This window comes from Schistocerca cancellata, chromosome 2 (genome assembly GCF_023864275.1).
Source record: "Schistocerca cancellata isolate TAMUIC-IGC-003103 chromosome 2, iqSchCanc2.1, whole genome shotgun sequence".
Classification (NCBI taxonomy): Eukaryota; Metazoa; Arthropoda; class Insecta; order Orthoptera; family Acrididae; genus Schistocerca; species Schistocerca cancellata.
Genome location: NC_064627.1, coordinates 1,149,070,172 through 1,149,087,858, shown reverse-complemented (window position 1 = coordinate 1,149,087,858; position 17,687 = coordinate 1,149,070,172). Strand labels below are relative to the sequence as shown.

The 17,687-nt window shown below is 37.3% G+C and overlaps 1 protein-coding gene across 2 annotated transcripts in view; it reads left to right on the top strand.

The window, feature by feature from the left end:
• The window catches only part of LOC126163186 (ATP-binding cassette sub-family C member 4-like), a 275,451-nt gene that overhangs the window by 157,821 nt on the left and 99,943 nt on the right, over positions 1 to 17,687 (top strand). For both annotated transcript variants that reach the window (XM_049920137.1, XM_049920138.1), the window contains exons 7-9: positions 2,294 to 2,432; positions 2,525 to 2,635; positions 13,062 to 13,286. In XM_049920137.1, coding sequence (XP_049776094.1) covers positions 2,294 to 2,432; positions 2,525 to 2,635; positions 13,062 to 13,286 — 475 coding nt within the window. The remainder of the gene's footprint in view (positions 1 to 2,293; positions 2,433 to 2,524; positions 2,636 to 13,061; positions 13,287 to 17,687) is intronic.

The window sequence follows — 17,687 nt, the reverse complement described above, 5'->3', positions numbered from 1 at the left end:
TAAGTGTAAAGGCCATAATGTCCAAAGTACATATACAAATACACACACACACACACACACACACACACACACACACACACACACACACACACACACACACATATTCATGTACTGCAAAACAAAGAGAATCTTAAGATTTTCCATAGTTGATACAGTGTCTTATCGATGTTTGCTGGTATTCTAGTGTTGAAAGTATGTATGATTGTGCACTTCTATTTAAATGTTTGAATTATGTGAGCATATCAAGTTCCTGCCACATTACTTTCAAGTCTCTCTGCCATAACTATTACCTCTCTAAAACTTAAGAAATGCATTGTATCCTCTATTAAATTATCATAAATTTAATTTTAGAATAATATATTTACACATATGATGCATTCTGTTAGGGCCCAATCATCACACAAAACATGTTCTTAGTTTTGGTATCAATATTGAAGAAGGCAACTGATATCACTGTATTAAAGGCACGTAAAGTATATCCACAAGCCACACAGCCATCTCACATAATCTAATGTGGCCACTTCATCACTTCATCTGCAAAATAGTCCCTTATTTGGATTGACATCTACTTCTATACTCCACAAACCAACCACTGTAAAGAGCTTGGCAAATGAAACATCCCGCTACCAATTATTAAGGGTTTTTCTGGTTTCATTCAGGTATGGAGTGTGGGAAGAATGATTGTCTAAATGCCTCTGTGTCCACTGTAATTAATCTAATCTTGTTCTCATGATCCCAATGGGAACAATATGTAGAGGGTTGTGGTGTATTCTTAGAGTCATCATTTAAAGGTGGTTCTTCAAACTTTGTAAGTAGGTTTTCTTGAGATAGTTTGTCTGTCTTCAAGTGTTTGCCAGTTCAGATTCTGTTTGTCAGTTCAGATTCATTTAGGTGACATTCTCCCACAGATCAAAGAAACATACCTACTTGGTATGGGTTCCACATACTTGGTTAGTATTCTAGGAGAGGTAACACAAGTGATTTGTAAGCATTCTCCTTTATAGAGCGACTGCATTTCCCCAGCATTCTACCAATAAACTGGAGTCTGCTCCTGCTTTACCCACAACTGAGCCTATGTGACCATTTCACTTCACATCTGTACAGAGTTTCACAGTCAGCTACTTGAATGAGTTAACTGGTTGCAACTGTGATTCATTGATATTATAATTATAGCCACTTTGTTTCTTTCGTTTTGTGAACTGCACAATTATACATTTTTGAACATTTAAAGCCATTGACCCTTCTTTGCACTACTTTGAAATCTTATCAAGATCTGACTGAATATTTATATACCTCTTCCCAGACAGTACTCCATTACAGATAAATGCACCATCCTCAAAGAGTCTGAAGCTACCCACTAGTCAACAAAATTAAAGGATCAATTTTTTGAACCCCCTGATTGTCTTCCGTTTCACCACCAAAGTTTGAAATTTGTCTCAAAGGTGCCTTTAACCTTCCTTTGAAATGGCGCAATGGCATGGCACCCTTATGACATCACCCTTGGGCTCAGCAACACTTCAAACACCAAGGTGTCAACACTTGCAAAAACAGCCACAACTCACAAGTTCATGTGAGATGTGTCCTTCTGTAGCATTTTGTTGTTGACTATTAGTGAGTTTTTTGGGGACATCACTTGTAATAATCAATTAGCTGTTATCATCAGCTAGTTGTTCTTTTGATAACTCTTGTGCACAGCACTTCATTTGTTTCCTGTTTAACTTCATTTGTGTCATTTTGCTCACCAATTCCAGTTTTATATTTCATAGAATTAATTTCCACAAAGTCAGTTCTATTGTCATTGGTTTCTTCATTGAGTTTTTCTGTGCACTTTGATGACTCCAACAAGTCTTTTTCTAATCTTTCTTTTTGACTGAGAACAGTATTTAATTTGCACAATTTTCTGTTTCTCTCTCTCTCTCTTTAGGTTCCTGTGTTTCTCTTTCTCTGAAAAGTTTGGTGCCTAAACTCTTCTCACAGGCTTTACAACGAAATTTGACTCAATCTTTTGAACACACCACAGCACAAGATTCACTGTTGCTAATGACTACATAATCACTGTGGAAGATTTTTGACACCACAGTCCTCACATTATAACTATTTCCATGCTTTTAACTGCTTTTTTGCACATCACACATGACTTACTGTCATCAATTACTGACATCTTGAACATATGCTCTTGAGAAACACTAAACATTCGGCAATTCACTCCCCCAACGTTAGACATACAAATAAATTTCCTTATATTGCTGTTTGAACTAAACACATAATATAGATTTTTATCTCTTTTTTTCAGGAAGGAGGTAAAGGAACTGAGAGGAGCTAATTACTTGAGAGGTATATACATGGCTTCCATGGTTTTTACTGAAAGAAGCTCATTGTATATTGCTGTAGTTGCATATGTACTTTTAGGAAACACCATTACAGCTGACAGGGTATGTTGTGACTACCAGTACAGTTTATTAGTAACATTTATTGACACAGTTAGTAAATGGAATAATAGCTATTATGAATCATGCCTTTGCAGGTATTTTCATTGGCACAGTTCTTCAATCTACTGCAACTGTGCATGGCCATATTTTATCCACAAGCTGTTCAACTCCTTGCTGAAACCAGGGTTTCCATATCCAGAATTCAGGTATTAAACATCTTGTGACCCTCACTTTTGTTCACACTGGATAAGAATAACTTGTGTTACTACAATATGAATAATCAATTAGTACACGAACAATGTATAAAAGTTCTTAAGCTAATATTAGTCTCAACCATTATTAGAAATTATCCTGAGATAGTTTCAGAGTAGAAGAATAAAGTTCAAGCACGAATTAGCTGGATAACACATATTTTAGAATGAAAGCTCCAAATAGGCAAGAACTACCGGAAACTACAAGTTCATGATTTGTAGCATCAATGAACAGTAAAGAGTCAGAACACTGCAGAGTCCACAGATAAAGATGAGTCAGATAACAGCAATGGAAACACAGACAACTGCCAGGTAGCCTTATTTTTGGCTCAATGTCTTTACATATTCCATATGTCTTTTTCTCAAATTTTGCTAAATACAGTGATCCACAAACTTTTTGGAAGAAAATGAGATTGACAATGGAGGAAAAGACAGATTGCTATTTATTGTTAAGAAGATACGTCAAGTTGCAGACAGGCACAATTAAAAGACACTCATATAAAGCTTAGGGCCACAGCCTTTGTCAGTAAAAGAGAGACTCAAGTGCGTGCGTGCACACACATACACACATACACACACAGACACACACACACACAAAAGCAAGCACACACACACACACACACACACACACAAAAGCAAGCACACCTCATGCACACACACCCCAACGCCTACTCCAGCACCTCAGGCCAGAACCTGAAAAGCTGGAGTTGGCGGTCATGTGAATGAGGTGTGTGTGTGTGTGTGTGTGTGTGTGTGTGTGTGTGTGTGTGTGTGTGTGTCTGTGTGTGTGTGTCTGCAACTTGCAACTTGACATGTCTTCTTTATGGTAAGTAGCAATCATTCCGACATTGTTGATATTTCTACTTGGAGTTTCCATTGTTTGGGATGGAGTTAATATTCTTGGTCAGTTTGCAAGAATTGTAATGTCGAAACAACAAATTTAAAAGAACGAGTTTTGGGTCTACAATCCTTAGTCAACACTTTAAGAATGAAAATCAGGAACTATGGTTGAAGAACAAATCAATTGAAGTGGCAGCTGACGAAAGGTACAAATCATTCGAATGGAAAGAAGTGAGACACAAAGGTAGGACTTAAGCTGGAAAAATAACAACGAACATTGCAACAGCAGTTACATTTACGGATAAAAACAAATACAGTGTTCTGCAGTCCAGTGACGGTGTTAAAGACAGTGTAAATGATCCAGACATTGCAAAAGGCAATTTGCTGAAAACGAATAATCACTCTGAGAAAAATGATGATAAATGGGGAAAATCAGGTAAAAAGACAGTGTGCTTTTTCTAACAGACATCCATGGCACGAATATATCTATTATGTTCCGAGAAATAAATCGCGACATAGCAGTGACCAGTGTTGTCAAACCTGGAGTGGGAACTAAACACATTTTAGACACTTGCATTCAAACAAAATCCATGCCAGAAAATGACTTTGTCATATGCATAACGGGATCAAATGATGTTGCGAAAAATGAAGCAGATGTATGCATAAAAGTGCTTCAGAATTTTCTAGAAAAAAATAAATCAAGGAATACAGTTATTGCTGCAGTGCCTCATATGCACGATCTAATCTATAGTTCGTGCGTTAATAAAGAAATCCAAAGAACAAATATTAGAATAAAGAAACTGTGCTCTGAATACGCAAATTGTGCTGTGGTCGATGTAAGTAAACTGCAGCATAACCTTCAAACCAGACATGGGCACTACCTAAAATATGAATGGAAAGAGTTTGTGAGGGAACAGGTCAGCAAAATAATTAAAGAAAGACCCACACAGGATAAAACAATCTACGAAAGTAGCAGTTTGAATAATACCTGGAATGTATGTCATTTTTCAGTATAAAGTCAGTGAATCAGTGGGTAATAAACCTCCTGTACTTGAATTAGGTGCTAAAAGCAACATTTGAATGAGAGAGTGTTCACAGGCAATAAACAGTAAACATAAATCTGTTACTGTGATGCAAACAAACATTTGCTGCATTAGGAACAAAGTATTACAATTAGAACATTTTTGCAATATTGAAAATGTTGATGTTGTTTGAGTCTCAGAACACTGGCTGACAGAAGATCAAGTACAATATTTTGTTCCTCAAGGGTATACTGTTGGAGACATTACATGTAGAAGTGAAAGAAAGAATGGAGGTGTTCGGATATCTGTTAAAGATACTATAATGTTTACCAAAACAGATGTTAGCTCTTACTGTGCAGAACTAGATGCAGAATTTAGCTGCATAAGACTAAATGCAGAGAATACTGTAATTGTTAGCTTATATAGATCACCGGGTGGAGATGCAAATACAGTTTTCAAAAGATTTGAGTTGCTTATGAGGAAAATACTAAAATCTAAAACAAAACTAATTATCTGTGGCGATTTCAACATTGAAATGGCCAACAGTGATGAACATGTTACTAGAACATTTTTTAATATCTTAAGATCATTGAATTTACAATGTACAAATTACACACCAACACGGGATAATGCTTGCTTAGATAATATTATGGTAAATTTTTCTAGAGATATGTATGATGTCAGACTTGCCAGTGGAGCCCTAGCTGATTTTGAACCATTGATTTTAACATTCTGCTGTGATCAGTTGCCTAAATCAGACACATCAGTCAGAATCAATTCTAATGCCACATGGATAAGAGGGCAGAAAGATTAATATATTAATTTATTTATTGACAGATTATCTGATGTTAACTGGGACTTTGTATACAACACACAACCTGGGTAGGGTGCTGGTGAAATGGTGTTTAACAACTTCCTGAAAATACTCACAAAGTTATGGTACTGGTGCTCACCATTAATCAAAAGTAGACCTAAGCATAAATAGAAAAACAAACAACTAAAATGGTATACAGATGAGCTAGCTCTCACTAGGGAGGAGACGCTCAGATTGTACAGAATACATAAAAATTCTTGTAAACAAGGACCTGAGCTAGATAATACTTCTCATAGAGCTTATCTTTAAAAAAAAAAAAAAAAAAAAAAAAAAACCCGACAAAGACAAACTGTCCTTGGCCAAAAAACATGCATGTGAACATTACGTGGAAAGTGCTCCCAACAAATGTAAAGCAGCATGGGACCTCATCAACCTATATAATTCATAAACCCACACACAAGATGCAATGCTGGTGCCAGAAGAAGTAAATAATTACTTCTTAACCTCAGTGAGTGAGCTGAAAAACAAAATGAAGCAAAATGACACTCGTGCACTAGATCATCTTGGTGCTGTGCCCCATAGGAGGTATACTTTCCACTGGAATGTTGTCACCCAAGAGGATATTGTGAAAGCTGTGGCAAGGTTCACCAACTCCAAAAGTATGGACTGTTATTGGTTCTCTAACTATGTGATGAAAAAACATAAAACACTTTATCTGTCAACCTCTTTCTTTCATTATTAATATGTGTTTAGAATCTGGAGTTTTCCCAGATGCACTCAAAACTGCTAAAGTGATACCAGTCTTTAAAAAGGGAGATAAGCATCTGCCCCAAAACTATCAACCAGTTTCTAATGTCCCAATTTTCTCTAAAGTTTTGAATATCTAATGTACGGCCAACTAAATACCGTATTTAAATGAATCTAAGCCGCACTCGAATCTAAGCCACACCTAAAATTTGAGACTTGAAATTCAAGGGTAGAGAAAACTTTTAGGTCGCACCTCCAAATCGAAAAAAAGTTGGTCCACTGTAATATGAGACACAATTTAGTTTGAATGAATGACGATACAGCTATAGTAGTTTGGTTCGAGTCGTAAGCTTAGCAGTTAATATTTACCAGGTAGCCATTGCTATGCGTCAGGCGCTCTGTCCGTATCTATACGGGTACCCTCCCTTTTTCACGTGCTTCGTCTGGTTTGAGTTAATTGCTTATTTTTCTTTGATCTGATAAGTGTTGTTCTCTTTGTTATAGGTGTTTACGCCACTCTAAGCTGAAAATGCATTACTATACTGGGTCATGCATTGTTTGTCGCATTCTGATAATGAGTGTTTACGGCCTGTCGTCGCTCGTGGCATGGCTTGCTTTTGTGCACGCTTACAATTAAAAAGAGAGAGAGAGAGAGAGAGAGAGATTAATCATCTCATTAGTGAAACAATGGCAACAGACTGCTATCTGTTGTTACTTACACTGCTGCTTTCTTTGATAATGATCAACAAGAACCAAATAATAGACTGCGTATGATAGAACACGTTCTGAATGAGAGTTTGGCGATAATTTTTCTCCATTTGAAAATCTTTGCAGACACCCGTTTAGTACATTACATTCTGCACAGAAATTAGAGTCATCTTAGATTTAAAAATCTAGTCAATTGCCGTGCTTCATTTCTGATTGTAACACTATTAGGCATAAGAATAATACGAATATAAACATGACATGACATGATCTGTATATTGTTCCACGTTTGCTTTGTCTCACTCTAGTTTCGTAGTTTATTAGGCAGACAGGATTTAAATGAGATAGCAGCAAACACGATAGAATACATGGCAAAATGCTTATATTCGTATTATTCTTATGGTGAAGAGAATACTGCATGTGATTCACAATTCATAAAAGTTCCTATTAACAACCGCGTCTTCTCACAGGTAGGAAAAAATTCAGAACGTAGAGTTCGCCATATTGACAAACATCCCAAACCGCCTTCCCAGTCGGATTTTCGTAGTACATTGAAATGCTGCTACATTTGGAGATGAACAATGCGGAATTTGTATTTACTTCGTTGGATGATGTATGAAAATGCAGTGGTCGAAACTCGGGGCGTAGAAAAAAAGCTCGTCTTCCACCTTTTTTTATTTTAATTTATTTACTGACGCAGAGGTTTTGGCGCCAGTATTTATCTTTGTGCCTGCAAAGCATGCCTGTGTAGCGCTACATATATTCGATGGCAGAAGTTAGTTGTGGCGGCACCCACTAACATTTTTCAGAACTTCCACTTACTTTGCACTCGATTCTAAGCTGCGGGCGGTTTTTTGGATTACAAAAACCGGAAAAAAAGTGCGGCTTAGATTCGAGTAAATACGGTAACTATATCTAAAAACAAAGATGATGTGACTTACCAAACGAAAGCACTGGCATGTTGATAGACACACAAACAAACACAAACATACACACAAAATTAAAGCTTTCGCAACCAATGTTTGCTTCATGAGCAAAGAGGGAAGGAGAGGGAAAGACGAAAGGATGTGGGTTTTAAGGGAGAGGGTAAGGAGTCATTCCGATCCCGGGAGCGGAAAGACTTACCTTAGGGGGGAAAAAGTGTGTCTATCAACATGCCAGAGCTTTCGTTTGGTAAGTCACATCATCTTTGTTTTTAGATATATTTTTCCCACATGGAATGTTTCCCTCTATTATATTCACAACTAAATAACTATTTAGAAAAGCATGACCTCCTCTCCAACAGAGAGTTTGCATATCAACATGGTGAAAATACCACTACTGCTGTCACTGAAGCTGTTAACCAGGTGTTAACTGCATTCGAAAATAAGGATCTAGTTTCAGTTGTACTTTGTGATCTTAGCAAAGTCTTCGACTGCATACCATTTAACACCCTACTTGCAATACTGGAATTTTATGGCATACACAAACCATCTTTAGATGTAATCGAATCATACTTAAGTAACAGGATACAGTTTGCATCAATTAAAAATAGATGCTCCTAGCTGAAGGAACTTCAGACTGGAGTGCCTCAGGGCTTGGTCCTAGGTCCTTTTCTGTTCATCATTGCAATTAATGACTTACCTTACCATGTAGGAGTAAATTCAATTGTGTGTTATGCAAATGACATCACTGCTCAATACACACAATTACACAACAGAACTGCATCAGGCAACACAGGAAAAACTAGAACTAGTAATGAATTAGTTTTCTTCTAATGAACTCCTATGTAATCCTGATAACACACAATAACTAATTCTGGGTTTAACTACAGCTGTTGAAAGCAAATCAGTAAAATTGTTAGAATTACACACTGATTCAGAATTAAACTGGGAGGAACATATTAGCCATACCTGCAAGACAATAGCAAGAGTGTGTCATCTCATCTAGAGACTGACAGATGCAGTCACTGATGAGTATCTAAAGGTGCTATATTTTGGCCTGTTTCAATCACACATTTCCTATGGATTATTGTTATGGGGACATTCTTGCTTTGTCAGTGAAATTCTGAAAATTAAAAAAAAAAGTAATCAGAATAATGAGCAAAGTTATGCCTAACGAACACTGTCACCCCCTCTTTATCAAGCACATGATATTAACTGTTGTGAATCAATACACCTACACAGCACTGCTTTATGTCAAAAGCAACTTAAATGAGTTCAAGACCAGAGAGAACATACATCCCCACAACACCAGAGAGAACATACATCCCCACAACACCAGAGGCAAACTGGACTTCAACATACCAAGACACAGACTCACAAAGACTGCAAACTCACACAAAATAATGAGTTTAAAACTCTTCAATAAACTTTCAGCATCTGCTCGGTCACTGACCAGTAATATTTTCAAACATAAGATTTATGACTGGTTATTCAAACGTCCATTTTATAAGATAACAGAATATTTTGAAATAATCATTGACATTAGTATATAAGAATATCCCTAAAAGAAGTGGAATTAAATTCTAAAAACTTTACCGTAAAGCTGTTTTTAATTGTATAGTTAATGTTCAGACCTATTCCACTGTAAGTTGTCAATGGTGAATAAACTGAATACTGAATTGTGTAATGCTGTCTCATTCAGTGGCAAAAGGCACCTGTCAGACTGCCACAGCAACACTGAATGAAATTGTCTCTGACTCCTTCACATTCTTCGAACCATTCAAATACCACATGTAAAGTTCGCCTGATTAGCTGGGTGGTAATGTGCTCGCCTCCTTTCCAAGCAGGCCCAGGTTCAATTCCTGGCCAGGTTGGTGATTTTTCTCCATTCGGGGACTGGGTGTTGTGTTGTCCTGGAGGGCACGCAACTTGATGAGCAGCTGAGCTGCACGGGCACCCGAGTGGACTCAGGTTTGGGCAGGGCACCGCATGGTCCAGCAGGCCCTAGTGCAGCTCGAATGGCTGACAGGAATGCACAAGTCAAGGCTTGCCTGGCAGTCGAGGCTACAGTCCCTGGCAGTCAGCACATGCTCAGTACACATCTCTGGTACAGATGTGCATATGGAGCCATTAGAGAGGAGGTGGTCAACATCCAGGAAAGTGGGTTCCTGTTTTGAGGAGGACAATCTTTAGTGGATGGGAGAGCAGGTGTTGAGGTTATGAAGGAATGAAGACAGGGTGTCTTGGGCCTGCATTCATATCATGAAGATATCATCAGTGAACCTGAACCAGACCAGGGGTTTGGCATTTTGAGGGACTAGGAAGGTCCCATTTAGATGGTCCACAAACATGTTGGCATAGGAGGATGCCATGCAGGTGTCCATGGTTGTGTTGCTGCAGATTTGTTCACTTGCCTTTCCTTAAAAGGAGAACTAGTTCTGGTTTAGGATAAAGTTATTACAGTGTATGAGGAATGAGATAGTGGGTTTGGATTCTGAACGACATTGGGAAAGGTAGTGTTCAATAGTGGTTAGACCATGGGCACAAGGGATGTTGGTGAATAGGAAGGTGGCATCAACAGTGACAAGTAGGGATCCAGGAGGTGAAGGGGTAAGAATGGTGGAGTGTTGGTGAAGGAAGTGGTTGGTGTCTTCAATGTGAGAGACTAGATTATGGCCACTTGGTTGGAGGTTTTAGTCAGTGAGTGCTGAAACTCTTTGGGGGGGGGGGGGGGGGCATGATAATCAGCCATAATGGGACACACAGAATTGTTGGGTTTGTAGATTTTGGTGAGCATGTAGAAGATGGGTGTGTGGGGTGTCATAGGAATGACGAGGGAAGTGGATTCAGAGCAGACATTCTGGGAATGGACTAAGGCTTAAGCATGTTTTGGAGGTTGTGTTGGACTACTGAGATGGGATCACTCTGTCAGAGTTTATAGTTGGAGGAGTCAGATAACTAGTGGAGGCCTTCTGCCAGGTAGTCACTATGATTCATAATGACAGTGTGGAACCTTTGTCTGCAAGTAGGATGATTAGGTCAGGATTTGTTTGTTTTAAGGTTGTGTTTGGCTATTCTTTCTTCTGCTGAAAGATTGGTGTTCTGAGGAAGGGACCTGGGCGAAGATGGTGAGGCTAAGTTTAAGGTTAGGAATTCTTGGGAGGTGACCAGCAGGTGGATACATGGGAGGGAGAGAGGATCGTGGTTGGATGGGGGTGTGAACTGGAAAAGGCAGGGTTCAGTGTTGGAATTAAGGTGGTTTCGGTTGGAGGGATTAATGGCAAAGAAATGCTTCAATTGCAAGTATTGGAAGAAGGAGAGTATGTCTTTGACAGTCCAGCATGGTTAAGTTTGGGTCGAGGGCTAAAGTTTAGGCCTTTGGATAGGACTGAAGCTTCTGTGGAGATGAGGGTTGTGGTGGAAAGTTAAGAACAGTGCCACACAGATATTTTGGCTCTAGATTTGGTGGGGAGTCGGTAGGGAGTTTTGGTGGATGTGGCAAGTTGAAAAGGTCAGCTAAGCAGGAATTTAGGTGCTGTGAGGGGTGGACAGGGAGGAACACTGTGGGTAGGATAGGGGTCGGATAGTGGTGCACCAAGATGGTGGTAGGATGTCAGCAGGTTGGATAACTTAAGGAGTTGGTGTCTGGAATGCTCCTCCAGGTGCTGGAGGGCAAATGATTTAGTTTCAGAGATGTATGGAGTAGGGATTACACAGTAATAGCATCTTGCAGAGGGAGCAGAGGTGATACTCGGATGCCTGTGCCAGGGAGATGTGTTTTACCAGGTTGTGAGGGCCAGGAGTTTACGGAATCTGGAAAGGTTGGAAACGTGTATGTCATTGTGAAAGGAGAGTGGGATCCAGAGAAAGTCTCCCACCATCTTTGTTTACCAACCTCTGCCAACACACCCACCCATCTTTCCCTGCTCCTCTCCTTTGTCGCTCCTTCTTTTCCTGCCTCATTGTCCCACAATCTCCTGATGCTGCCCCTGTTGGCATTCTAGTCCCCGCACACTCCACCAGACAGTGTTTGTCTCTCTCCTGCCTGTAAATTACTATCCCTTCCCCTTCCCTGCCCCCTCCAGATTGCTGCTTGCGTTCCACAAGATAGTTGCATTCTGGTCCAAGATGCTGGCATTGGTAGCTACTTGTGCATGAGAAGTACTTGCTTGTGTATATGAATGGTGTGTGTTTCTCTTTTGCTGATGAAGGCTGTGGCTGAAAGCTTTAGGTAAGTGTCTTTTAATTTTGCCTGGCTGTAATTTGACATGTCTTCTTTACGGTAACTAAAGCACAATATCCAGCTCTATCAGATGATTTAGTTTAATATCTAGCTCTTTTAGATGTTGAGAAGAAAACGCCCATGCAATCCACCTATGTGCTGTGAATTGTCACCTTGCTGAAATTTTTACATCAAACTATGAATCATGTAACATTATTACTCTGAAGAATGGAAGACCTTAAGGCTTGTAATTACTGGTAATAATGACATTCTCTCTCTGGAAATGCATGAAAATACATGTGCAAGTACATGATCTCTCAGGTTTTCTCAGTGCAATTGATCAAGAGTCTGATTCGAAGGTGTTGTTTCCATTTTATGTGCAATATTTGAACAACTGACCCAACCACCTTCTTCAGGGGCTGCAAGTTTTTCTGTTGTGTGTATTTGCTCTCATGACTACAATCAGATGCTGAACTATTGTTGGTGTCACACCACTATTTATAGCCAAATTTGATTCCTGACACCAACAACATCCTTTGATACTCTTTTGTTTTTTTGAGCTTGTATTTATATTCTGTGAAACACAAATTCTCTCAGCATTTTCCAACTCTGGCGGATGTGATTGCCGATGAGATTTTAATAAATTGAGTGCTGGATTCCAAGCATTACTCATACTGAAACTGCTATCCCTGTTTTTTATATTTTTGACTTATTTAATAGACTCCTTAATTATGTTGTGCCATAAACTTGGCATCTGCACCCCAATACTGGTCTCATTTTATTTCATTTCATGATTATGCATAAAATGGAAACAACTACTCGTAAGAACAGCCAAAGCACACTATTAATCATGTTCAGTAATATTAGATTATTACATTGGATATGAGGTAGAGACCTGAGCTGTGAGTTGCCAATGATGAACAGATAGTATAGAGGAGATAATGCACTTCTCTCATTGAAAAGAGTGAAAGTTACTATTATAAATAGTGTGCAATATTCATGTTTACAAAACAATACTGTGACATATACACAATTACAAAACACAACATTTTTAAGTGCAACATTTAACTTGCTTTCTGTGGTTTAATTACACACTTTTATGTTACAGATTTTCTTAATGCAAGAAGAACATATACCAAAACTGACATTTCCTAGCATCTGTAATGGAGACACTGCAAAAGAGAAAGAGCAAGCAAAGAAAACTGGAGTCATAATCACTGATGCTTGTGCCAAGTGGAGTCCTGTGTCTATATCAGAAACTTTAACAACTGTTAACTTGCAAGTCAAGCCCGGAATGTTATGTGCAATTGTTGGGCCAGTTGGAGCAGGGAAGGTACTGACCAAGTTCATACCTAATTAAGTGTGCTTTAAATCATAGCTTTTTGTAGGTTTCTTTCTATAAATAATTATGAGGAAATCCCATTTCTGAAATAAATCAATAGACCCTTTAATTCATCTAAGTAAGTAAAATATAATGACGTATAAGTGACTGATAGCATCTTGGGTACCTAATAGGAGTATTATAACATAAATGTGTTATAGTTTGATGTATCTTTATCTTCTTCAGTCATTCCCCATGTTGTTTATGTTTGGTATAGTATTTGAAGTATAGTCAACATAATGTGGTTTCAGTTCAGAGTTATTTTCACATATTTTCACCTTTTTTTTAAAAAAAAAAAAAGAAAAGAAAAATTACGTCTATGTACTTCATATCTGACTAAAACTTGTTAAAATACTTTCATTAAGAAGTTGCAACCAGTTTTTCATCAGTGGAGATGCATCTTTAGGTGATAAGTATCTTTACTTTTTTTTTTTTTTTTTTTTTTTTTTTTTTAAACAGACATGGCATGCCAAAGTAAATCCACCATGACTGCTTAAAAAAGTAACAAAAATTATCACCTGAAGATACACCTCCTCTGATGTGAAACTGTTTGTGATGATTAATAAAAGTATTTTAACAGCCAGTGCAGAAGATTTTATTTGCCCTGTGCAGCTTTGGCTGCAGCTGCCTAACCTCTAAAATAATATGACTAAAAGTTCCCTTCGGTCATTGTAGGAACATCATCACCATCATCATCATCATCTTAAGTCCGTGGAATAGGATGCACAGCCTCTTCCAGAAACCATCTTCTCCCCAGATGTCTGACACTTTGCTGTCCAGTGAGCTTGTAGTTTATGGTGATTCTAGGCAGACAACCTTTTAAATTCTTTCTAAATGGTTACCAACTGACTTTATATTTCTGAATTTTGCTTTCAAAATCAAAAGCCTACATCTCCTGTCTTATTTCCGTATTTCATATTTTTGACCATCAGTAAGCAACCTTGGACTGCCCTGAGAAATTTCATATCAAATGACATAATTTTCCTTCTGTCTTTCTCTGACAGTTCTAGCACCATTATCCCTCTAACAGTAGTTTATATTCTTATAGTTTATATTCTTAGATATGATAAAAAAATTTGTTGAATTTTCTGATGAAATTAAGTCTGGTGCTGTTTTCTTGTGCACTATGAAAGCAAGATGAAAATATGATTCTGCTGTGGTAATCATTGAAAGCTTCACACATTGCCCCTTTTGACATCCAAATGTGTTTCCTTTAGCGTCTCTCCATCTATAGGTCTATGGTTTGTTTTACACTTATTATATATTAGTCACAGTTTCTTTAAAAGTTTATTTACAGAGAATATGAACCATTGAATATGTTCTTTTATAATTATGTATTTCCTTTTACTATGTGTACATTAGTTTTGTGTGATACCATAGTTATACGTCTTAACATCCCAATCATGCTTTATAAAAGCTCTTGTACATTACTCATGATGATATCAGTTGTATGCAAATGCTAAAAGATGGATGAATAAGTGAATAAAGGTTCAACTGGGTACAAACCAAACTATTTCCTGGCCAGTTATTCCTCTAAACTTGAGTCATAATTCTTCTACATACTCCTGCCCAGTGCTAATCATTTTAAGTTCCTCTTTGAGATATGATGCAACTGCCTCTTTACCTTGACAACTGCACATGTTAACTTTGTTATTTGTTTTAGCTGCCCTTTGTATTTTAATAATCATACTTGTTTCAACTGCCTCGTGATCACTGATACCAATTTCAGTATCAATATCCTCAAAGAGACCAGAGTGATTTCTGCCACTAGGTTTAACATATTTCCACTGTGAGTGTGTTTCCAAACTATCTGTTCTAGGCAGTTTCTAAAAGATGCATTTAGTAATGTTATGGAAGACGTCTTCTCACACCCACCACTTACAAGACAGTGACCATCCCAATTAATTATTGCATTATTACAATCTCCAATGATGACAGCTTTATAGAGTAACATATGTGCTCAAAAACTGATATTAGTCTTGACCACTGTATTTATTAATTTTGTACTGCCTTACGCATTTTGGCCTTACACCATTCACAAAGGCTCTGCAAGTGAAACATTAGAGAGCATCGGTGAAAAAAACATTGGTACAATTACAGAAGATATGAAGTGTAAATGGAAGAAGCAAGCACTCAGTGAGAAAACACTGATAAAATATCTAAAACGCATACCATAGAAAAGGGAGAAAGGAAGGAATGAAAAATGGATGGAAGGATGGAAGAAAGGAAGGATGGATTAGCAAACTGTCTATAACACATTCTTAGGTAAAACAAAACTAAATTTGTTATACATGGATGCAGCATATCTGTTCTACATTACCTGATGACATTTAAGTGCAAACTGACTCATTGCACACATCAAAGTATTAGGTGAAGAAGAGTCCAGATGCCCATACTATGCAGCGTTTTGAAAATTACGTTTTGAAATATTGATATGATGTAGTGTTAAATGAGAAATAATATTCTATTACATCACCCAGTTTATTATTTAATAAATGCCCATGTGCTACAAGGGAACTGGCAAAAATTATACCTGCAAGATGATATCACTGTAATTAAAATAAGTCAACATCTAGCTGTTCGTAAAATAATAAATTACAGCAGATGCATAATTTACTATCTGGAAATGCATATATAAAAACATTAAAATCATTATATTTTTATTCCAACCATAAGATAAAACAAAATTTACAAAGTTACATGCCAAATGAAACCAAGCATATTTAATATGTAACAGTTTTGCAGAGACAATTAAAAATCTAGAAGTCTTGTGTAATGATATTCCACTTACAATAGAACCAGTGATACACAATAAACTGAGAAAACAGTGCTCAACAGTAGGATATAACAGATAATGCATACCAGAAATATGCCAAATGTCTGGGAGGTTGCACAAAAAGATGGTGTCAATTATTTTTTATTTTAATATTTCTAAAATGTTATCCATATCAAGTAATAAATAATCTGGCCATTGTCTAACAGCAAGCTAGCAGTGAAAATATGGTTGCAACACGTAAGTGTTTTCAAAAATATTGGAGCATTATGACAAATCTGTCACCAGACAGATGATGTATGCAGAATAGTTGAAACACTTTAAGTATCTTCTCTCGAAAACAAATCTTATGAATACCTAATGGCTTTTATATGAATACTTAAAGGATTTGAATATAGTTAAAGGATTTTATACATGAAACTGTACGGTAGCTATATTGAGCTTGTGTAATGGGTATAGGTAAATGAAAAGTTACACATAGAACATATTTGTTTGGTATAAATTAACAAGTAAACACAAAATTACTGTAAATGAATGTTATGTAAAGAAATACCATAATGAGTCGACATCTATTGAATTCCAATAATTTCTTGTAGCAATGGGTATAGATTTTCCAAGAACAAATTAAAAAAAGCAAACCTTATGAAAATATAATGGAATTATATGATAGAAATGTGCAATAACTGTATTAAACAAAAATGAAATGAATGCAGACAAGACACTTTGTATCCATGTTTGACAGTTTCAGTTTTGCTTTAGCTCAGAATTTGTTGTAGATAGTGTGGTGAGTTCTACTTCTCTTAAATTAGTTTTTACTTTTTATTTTTTTTATGTGCATTTTCTATATTTTATCAAAGGTATTTTCAGTTAGTGCTTACTTCTCCCATTTTGCAATGTACATTTAATTTAATTGTACCAATGTTTTTGCACTGTACTCTTTCATATATTTCTTTTGTAGGGCCTTTTGAGAATGGTGTAAGACAAAAATGGATAAAGTAGTATAAACTTAAATACAGTGTTCAAGTTTGATATCAGTGTTTGAGTTCATTAAAAATGGTCACAACATACCACAAACCATTTATGCATTTTGCTACTGTGTAACATATGTACTGGTGAATGATGGTTTTCTCTAACAGGTTTGGTGACATGTGAATAAGTCTGGTAGCTGACTTCCCTTGATACTGAGTCTTGGCAAATGAACCACACTCACACAGCTATTCACCTGATTTGAGTTTCTTGTCTATTGGGACTAGTACAACCACTGCATTTTCCATTTCTCCATTCTTTTGATATGCACTAATATTTCCTCCAAAGATCTTGCTGCTGCCAATTTCCAGTTATAACCAGCTCTCTGCACCTTATATTATATGACTTCCACACCTTTTTAGTACTGCTTCAAAGTTTGGGACTTATCATCAATGCTTGAGCAGCTGATCATTAGGATTTTAATCAACTCATCTGTGGGAGGCATTTCTGTGCATCTTACACTAACGCTTCAGTGTGTCCTACAACTTTCATTATCTGGACTGGACGGAGTGTTGTCCTGTCTAAAATACCATTTTTGCAACCCACACACAGTC